The sequence below is a fragment of the Agelaius tricolor genome, unplaced genomic scaffold (assembly GCF_023055355.1).
Source record: "Agelaius tricolor isolate 1412-34295 unplaced genomic scaffold, bAgeTri1.0.p SCAF_10, whole genome shotgun sequence".
Taxonomy (NCBI): domain Eukaryota; kingdom Metazoa; phylum Chordata; class Aves; order Passeriformes; family Icteridae; genus Agelaius; species Agelaius tricolor.
Genome location: NW_027269270.1, coordinates 14,981,301 through 14,989,935, shown reverse-complemented (window position 1 = coordinate 14,989,935; position 8,635 = coordinate 14,981,301). Strand labels below are relative to the sequence as shown.

At 39.6% G+C, this 8,635-nt stretch overlaps 1 protein-coding gene across 1 annotated transcript; it reads left to right on the top strand.

Moving 5' to 3' along the window:
* On the top strand, positions 1-6,708 carry SCRN3 (secernin 3). The gene is made up of 7 exons (XM_071434877.1): positions 1-250; positions 371-552; positions 1,320-1,519; positions 2,197-2,409; positions 4,330-4,492; positions 4,850-5,030; positions 5,805-6,708. The coding sequence occupies exons 1-7, from the start codon at positions 83-85 to the stop codon at positions 5,958-5,960; spliced, it is 1,263 nt and encodes a 420-aa protein (XP_071290978.1). The 5' UTR covers positions 1-82; the 3' UTR covers positions 5,961-6,708.
* The last annotated feature ends 1,927 nt before the right edge of the window (positions 6,709-8,635 follow it).

Here is an 8,635-nt window from a genome sequence, read left to right as displayed (position 1 = left end):
GCCTTCCGCGGGCACCGCCCCGCGCCCGAGCTGCCGCTGTGCGCCACGGGCCCGCGCCGCGCAGGGGCCCTCAGCCCGCAGCATGGTCCCCCGGCCGCCGCCCCTCTCCTGCGACACCTTCGTGGCGCTGCCGCCCGCCGCCCCGGGGGGCCGCGTGGTGTTCGGCAAGAACTCGGACCGGCCGGCAGATGAGGTGCAGGAGGTCGTGTACTTCCCGGCCGCCGCGCACCCGCCCGGCGCCGCGCTGGAGGTGAGGGAGCGGGGCGGGGGCAGCGAGAACGCCGCTGTCAGCCCCTGTCTGCGTGCTCAGCCCGCGGTTCGGCCGGCGGAGCGGGGACGGTGACTCCGTGTGTGCTCTGCCCTCTTGCAGTGCACCTACATCAGCATCGAGCAGGTGGAGAGGACCCACGCCGTGGTCCTGAGCCGCCCCTCCTGGCTCTGGGGGGCCGAGATGGGCGCCAACGAGCACGGCGTGTGCATCGGCAACGAGGCCGTGTGGGGCAGGGAAGAGGTCTGCGATGGGGAAGCTCTCCTCGGCATGGACCTCGTAAGGTGTGCACAAGCTGGCTTGGGTTTTTTTTTTTTCCTTTTTGGTACATGGTACCGGATTCGGAATTTACGTGGAAAAATGTTGTTTGAACTATATGGGGAAATAGTACTTCCACTTTCAGAAGGCACTCCTTCCAGTGTTCTAGCCACGGTTAAAAGTAAGTATTTCTTGGCACAAGCACTAGATTTCTGCCAGAAGCCCATAAGAAGTATCCAGACACTAGACCAGAATTCGTCAAAACATTAGCAAACGTTTTTCTTTCTTTAAAATTTATACTAAATGCAAACAAGACTTTTTCAAGAGCACAGGCGGATGGATTTCAGGCACTACTGTTTGGGCCTTTTCCTAGGGTCTGTATTCCTTTCCTATTCCCCCATCTTTCACACACATTATTTTTAAGTTTTGGTCTCAGCTGCCTATTTCCATGTAAATAACAAGTTCATGTTCCTACACTACAGGTGCCAGCGTAAATTCCATTAACCTACAGCACTCAGTCAATTCTTTTGGTAGTTTCCCCCCAGTCCAATAGTTGCACAGGACTTGTAAGCATTTTGTAGGACCCCTCTCCCTGCCTTTCTGTATTTCCATTTGGTGTTTTTCCCCATGTCAAGTTCATAGAGGACCCACATCAAAGAAGCCCTTTACCTGACTTGTGTTTTTTCCTTACCAGATTATACAACTGGCAGCTGCATATAGCAATATCATTCCATTCTATATAGTCCTATATAGAGTTCATAGTTCCAAAAATAATATTTTCCTTTTCTTTTAGGCTTGGACTTGAGAGAGCAGACACAGCTGAAAAGGCTCTTAGTGTCATAGTTGATTTGCTGGAAAAATATGGCCAGGGAGGAAACTGTATGGAGAGCAACATGGCATTTACATACCACAACAGTTTTCTGATAGCTGACAGAAAGGAAGCGTGGGTGCTGGAGACATCAGGAAAATACTGGGCAGCAGAAAAAGTAGAAGGTATGGATGATGCTCTTTTTTCTAAACATTTCAAGTGCTATGACCTCTTGGAGTTCTCCAGTTTTGATTTACCATTTCATTAAGGCATCAAACTAAGCTCGAGCTGCATACATGTGCCTGTAAACAACAGGCATTGCTTCCTGGGGCACGACCGTGGAGTAGCTGGCAGTTTGTCAGAGGAGCTGAGTGACAGGGGCCTTTTGAGAGCCAGAGGTAACCACTCCTGCACTTGGAAGACAGAGGACAGCAAGAAAGTCAGCATGAGAATGACAGCAGTATGTGTGGTCTTAAGGATGGTAGCAATCCATGACAATTTCATTTGGGGACAGGATTGGTGTACTGGGCCATGAAGTGGCTGATTCTTCCAGTGAACTTAAGAGGACAAACTCAATCTTTGGATGTCTCAGAAGAAGAATGTGAAGGTGGGAATAATCAGGACAGAACCTGAAATACAATGCTGGCAATAGAAGCAAATGAGTCAGAAATGAGTGGTGGTGAAAATTCAATCAGGAAAATACATCCAGCTGGGGAGAGAGGGCCAGAAATAAACCACCAGACTCACTGATCTTGTAGGAAACTCTTCAGGGCTAATTTGGTTTACTAAGCTAATTGTAAACAAAATACCAAGAAAAATCATTCAATGTATTAAAACAATTCTTTCTGCAACTTACAAACAGGAGGCGTACGGAATATTTCCAACCAGCTCTCTATCACAACCAAGATTGACAGAGAACACCCAGAATTGAAGGAATATGCCAAAAGCAATGGCTGGTGGGATGGGGAAAAGGAATTTGATTTTGCTGCCACATATTCTTATGTCAATACTGCCAGAATGACCACATCTGGAGGCCGATATTGTGAAGGCTATAAACTTCTGAACAAACACAAAGGTATCCTTTTGATTTTTTTTCAAGATATGCAAAATATTTAGTGAGCTATATTAATTAAAATCATAAATTATTATACATCTGATCCAGGCAATCATTCACATGACTTGGCAAACCACAACTTACTAGAATAACTTTTTGCCTAAGAGAAGCACTGAACTTGGAAATTTCTATACATTTTTTTCTAATTTATTGAGGAGGAAAAGTTAAAACAAGGGTCAAATATCAAACATACAGAGCTACAGTAACAACCCTGAGAGGTCACATTAGACCATACCACTAAATGCCCTGTAAGATCTGTTCTGAAACATTTTGATAGGCTACATAATATTACTGTACTGCTAAGGAAAAAAACTAGAGGCTAAAACAGATTCCCAGCAGTTTGCAGCCACAAAGAACCTTATGAACAGCTTCAGTCAGGTACCATTTATATAAGGCAACAGCACAGCATTCAGGTAAACACCTTACATTCATTTTTGACAATAATTTTTAAATCTTTGTCGTTTCACTGTAATGCCTACTCTAAACTTGTGTAGTCTACTAAAACACACCAAGAGAAGAACAAAATAATTTTCTGTTCTCTAAGTAGTCACTAATTCAAACACTTACTTTTCAGACTCCTAAAGAATGAACCTATTACTTCACTTCTAACTGCGTCCATCTAGCAGGTTTTTGCTGTAGCTGTATTCACATGCTCATTTGAAGTAATTAATCTGAATCAAGATTACATTGCACCCCCTATGTTTCTTTTATTTATTTGGCTGAACTCTGCCAGACCAGGTTTAGCATTTAGTTAATGCATCAAAGTGAATTACTTTTGCTGTCTTGCTCTGGTGATCATGTAAATCCTGCATTCATTTTGGGAATTGCAGGTTCTGAATACTGAAAGCATTTTCATAATACCTGTATTTACTTGTATTATAACAATGCTGAGATTGTATCTGTGTTTCCATTCTAAATCCCCATTTTCAGGCATTTACCTGAGCCATTTTAAAAATCCCACTAGGTGTTCAGGTTATCAGTCTCATATGGTTCACTTTCTTTAGATTTATTTTAAATAGAAGCCTTAACTAAAAGCTATTTGGTTTACAGCATCAGTAAAATCACTGGTTTCTTCATCTACCCTTCCCTGCTTTTTCAGTCAATGGCATTACAGTTCTGGGGCTTTTCCAGGCTGCCTACTTTGTGAGGGCCATTTTTAGAAAAATATTATTCATATTTCAAAAAAATAGGGAATGTATTTCAGGCATACAAAATAATAGAGTTTAGTGTAAAACATGCAGTACCTTCTTCCCTGCTGGACAGGTTGCCAAGTTGTAGCTGACAAAATGACCATTGCTTCTTTTAATTTCTTTGATTCATCTAGCTTGCTGATTTCTTTAATTCTCTGACCTTCCCAGGCAACTATAGGAGTACTTAAGTGTGTCTTCTTGTTGAAATGTAGTGCTGCATGCCTGTCTACAGGCAACCTGGATCATGTATGATAAAATAATATTGGAGACATGTAACTTAACAGCAGAGTAACTATTTTAAGAGGAAAGGGCAAGGTAGTTAATAAAAAAGATATTATGCAGTTAGAACTCAGTAAGGGAAACACTAAAATAGTGAAGTGGCAGATGATACCTTCCAATAAAAAATAAACAGTGAGTGAACTAATGTTTTTCTGCCATAAGCATACCCATTTATCTTCCTACTCCCCATTTTTAAGGCATGTTCTTATCACCTCTCTTTGAAGTAAATACTTTGGGGAAAGCAATACAAGTGTATTCCATATTAAGATTTGCCATTAGGATGATTTTTTTTCCCCCTGCCAACACAGACAAACTAAAACTGGCATTGCCAAAAGCAGCCAGTTGTAGGGAACATGTCATTCAGTTATTATATTAGCTCTGTGGCTAAATAATTGTATTGTATCTTGAATAGGATCTATCACTTCTGAAATAATGATGGAAATTCTTCGTGACAAAGAGAGTGGCATTAACATGGAAGGTGGATTTATGACAACTGGCAGCATGGTGTCTGTACTGCCTCAGCAGCCTAATCTGCCCTGTATTCACTTCTTTACTGGAACTCCAGATCCTGCCAGGTGATGTAGCAGCAAGTAAATTGGACAAAAAATTGTAAATATCTAAATGAAAAAGTGTTGCAGTTTGCCTAGTTATATTCCTTTTTGCTTTGGGTTGGTTTTTTTTTTCTGCCTGAAAAAGCACAATCAAAATGTAGGAGGAACATTAATGTACATTATGTATATTAATGGTATCTACCAACCTACTTAATGGAACACTGCTGTGACAATGACTTTAACACCATTAGATGTTTTTTTAATACTTTCTTCTTAAAAGAAGCAAGTAGAAGAATGGGAAAAAACACAGCAATTTACTGACTCAAAAATTTTAACAAAACAGTGTCAGTAAAGGATCTCTGTTCTATTTTTTCTTTCTAGATCTGTATTCAAGCCTTTCATTTTTGTGCCCGGTATTACTCAGTTATTAAAAACTACATCCCCTACATTTGGTCCTGATGATCCGGTTAAGAAGCAACCACGTTTTCAGAGTAAGCCAGATCGAAGACATGAGCTCTATAAAAAACATGAAAGTGCTGCTGTAGTTATGGAAACTGTTAAGGTACGTTGATTCAATTAGATTTCAATGCAAGCAGGTGGTTTATATAAGGTCCTTGCTCCTATTTTGTTAATGTGATAGCAGTTAATGCCCTTAGATGGATTGCACAGAACAGTGCAGTGCCCCAGAAGCCCAGGGTGTTGGCAGCTGGCAGGCATGTGTTCCTGACACTGGAAACTGCAACCAGCACTGTGCTGTACTGGCAGGCTGAGCCTCAGGAGAGGAGCAGCCCCCCACAGACTCCCTCACCAGCCACATAATGGGGAAATGCCCCAGCAGCCACAGGTGAATACAAAACTCTGCCAAGAGTTCTTACAGCTGTTCAGGCCCCTGGTGTCAGGTGGACAGGAGAGCTTGCCTTTGATCATTGCTTGGTATGGACAGGAAAGGAAACAAGATGACAAAGATAGCTGAACCCAGAACTTCACTGAACTTTAGGGAAGCAGGAAGGTAGCTGCTTACTTTTAGCAGTAAAATCTCTCCTATTTACAGATACATCTTCTTAAAAGTAAGTCATATGCCACTTAAGTTTTGATAGCTAATACCTAAAGGAGCTTTAATATTCCTTTAATCTGTCAGACAAGGGAGATGAAACGAGTGCTAGATATTAGGAAAGATATCTAAGAAAACCTGTCATGATACTGATTTCTACCAATATAAATGTGGACCCTAGAAACTCTTAAAAGATTAAGATAAGGGCAGTAGAACAGAATTTTGTTAGGGTGAGTACTACATGCTCTGTATAGTTTTTAGTGAAATCAATGTTTCTTTTTGCAGGGCAAAGGTAAAGAAATGCTCAAAGAGATACAGGAGTTGGAGAAACAGAAGATAAGTCAAATGGAATCAATCCTGCAAAATGGATGCCTTGATACTAAACAAGTAGTTAATCTTTTTTCACAGTGTGTAGAAGAAGAACTCAAAATATATGGCTAAGAATATTATTTGAATGTGGTAAAATTTGGATTATAATTGGGTTTTCTAATGAAGAGGCTATATTGATTAACATCCTGTTTTCAGTATATCACATAGCATGGACAGTTTTAAAGATGCAGATTCATCTTCAGGACAAATGGCTTTTGATTAGAAGAAGAATGCTGGAAAGGCTCCCAAGAGCCAGGCAGTGGCATTGTACATGGCACAAAGCTGTCAGCAGAGATTGATTTTGCCAACCAACAGATGCAATTAGAAAGCAATAGCTTGACTAAATTAGTGAACAGCCTCATCTCTGAATGATGAACACTAACTCAGCCTGAAGAACCCAGTTCTAGTGTACAACATGTAGCTTTTATAGTCAGGAGAATTGTAGCAGAATTTCAGACTACCTGAATTAAAATGGCCATGCTGAAGACTTTCTAAAATGTAGAAGCTATGATGAACCCTGAAGAAAAAACAAAGTGACACACAAACCAAGTAAGATTGATACTCAGTTGTTTAGTAAAACCATTCTAACATACATTTCATATACAAACCTTCTACTCTTCCAATGTAAAATGAGGCTAAGAGTTCAAGGTATATTAAAAACAAATCACAGTTACAATAATAATATTTTGCTGTGGGTGATTGTGAAATCTTATTACCTGGAATTCAGCAGTGCAAGCATCCTGTAAGTTCCCCAATATTTCACTTTACTGTCTATTTTTCCCACCCTGATAGTGAAAAATAAACTTATTTATATACAAGATTATTATTGTCAAATTAATTTTACAGTGCACTTTATAACATCATGGGGGAGTTCTAAAATGTTTCTTGAATTGTTATTTTTTAAAACTGGGCAACTAGAAAGGAAGAAGTTGGGCTACACAAGTATATACATGTACTCAGCAGGACACTTAAAAGTACTTTTAATTTTTTTCATTTTATATAAAGCCTTTTAACCCATGACTTTTTTTGCCAGAGTTAATAGACTGTGGACTTAATTTAATAAAGCTTTTTCCCCACCACCAGAAACTCTTTCTTCCTGATCTTGTTTAAAAGTAATGATCAATATATGACACCACTTTTATTGTCTATGGCAGGGGCCAAACTAAACAAACAAGGAAGACTCTGATTTTACCTTATGATCAATAAGTCAGGATAACAAGCATGACTGTAAGGAAAAACAACAAAAAAAAGCACTCAAAATGCAGTACTCCTGCAAACCTTCAGAGGAGAATATGAAATGGTGCACTAGAGCTGCAGCATCAATGTGGGACAGACACAGCAAACCACAGAAAGATCATTCTTTGACAATTTTTCACATGCAGTTTTCTCATTCTGTAAATTGTTCAATACACCACTACTAAAAAAGTTAAAGAATAGATAGACAATGACGTTTGCAGAATTAATATGAAAATTAAGAGTCTGGTAAAATTTATTCTTTCTGATCCTACAATAAGAGTAGAAATTAATTTGGGATGCTGTGTTCAGATTCACAGCAAGAAAGTACTGAGTTAGGAAAGGCTTATGAACTTTCTATTTCTAGTGACCGAATGTGTAGCACGTGGCAGTAATTTCTTAGAAGTTCAGTAGCACAGTGGTTCAATACAGAAGTTCAATAGTCCAGTTTGATAACTGGAAGATAGATTTAATAAAAATTTACTGTATTTATCTGTTTTCCTTATGGGACACCCACATCTTACAATTATGTATCTTTTCCTGGTTTTGATCATGAGCTGTTCTACACTGATAGCTTCAAAGCATCATAAATTCCAGTTGAAACTGCTGGAAACTAAGGTATGAATCAAGTTTCAGGCAGCATAGCAAACCAAGTGAAACAGTTTTATGGTACAGTGCAAAGAGTGAAGTTATACAGGAAGAACAGCAGTGAAGTTGGAGCAGGCCTTTAAGCAAACTTCTTGGCCACCTAATTGTGGGGTGGCAATGAACGATGTTAAGCACATTGGTGCAGTCCTAACAGGCAGATACAGTCCAACTGTGCCTCTTATTTATGTTGCTTTTTCCTTACTGGTCTACAGAATACAAAGTAAAAACAGTGTAATGTGTGGAGACAGTTAAAGCGATGGCCAACAGAGTACAGGATATTTCAGTACCTTTTTCCTTGGGATTTCATTCTCCTTGAAGACATGCAGTGTAAAAACAGAAAAAAAAGATGGGATCAGGAGAAACAAATAATCCTCCCTCCCACAACCTTATATTAAAAAAAAAAAATTAAGAATCAGAATGTCCCCTAGAGGGCAATCTTCTCATGGGTTTTCACCTAGGAACATCTCTTTAAAAGGTCTAGAGCTTTATGAAGGATCATTATTGAAATAAAAATGTACTCAAATTTCGTACTAGAAACCTAAGTGTTACATCCTGTTCATTTTGAGAATTATTTTGAGATTGGTCCTAGAAAAAAGATCCAATTTTTCACTGACATTCCTCTAGACTTGTTCAATAGATGTTTTCATGAACTTAGCTTCAGAGAGATTAACCCACCTTCAAAATAAAGGAAGTCATTGCACCAGTGACCACTTCTTTAAAGCAAAGCTGTTTCTAACTACCAGAAATCCACATAACAGTATATCAACTATTGACAGAACATCAGCTTGTGAACCATTCAAAACTTGCCAGTGCTCCTTGGTGGAAGCAAATATTTACCAGATAAAGGGTTACTTAACTTTCTAAAA

Excerpts from the sequence above, each read along its gene's own strand:
- SCRN3 (XM_071434877.1), top strand. The coding sequence starts at position 83 with ATGGTCCCCCGGCCGCCGCCCCTCTCCTGCGACACCTTCGTGGCGCTG. Across the intron at positions 251-370 it reads CGCCCGGCGCCGCGCTGGAG|TGCACCTACATCAGCATCGA; the intron begins GTGAGGGAGCGG and ends GCCCTCTTGCAG. Across the intron at positions 5,031-5,804 it reads TAGTTATGGAAACTGTTAAG|GGCAAAGGTAAAGAAATGCT; the intron begins GTACGTTGATTC and ends TTCTTTTTGCAG.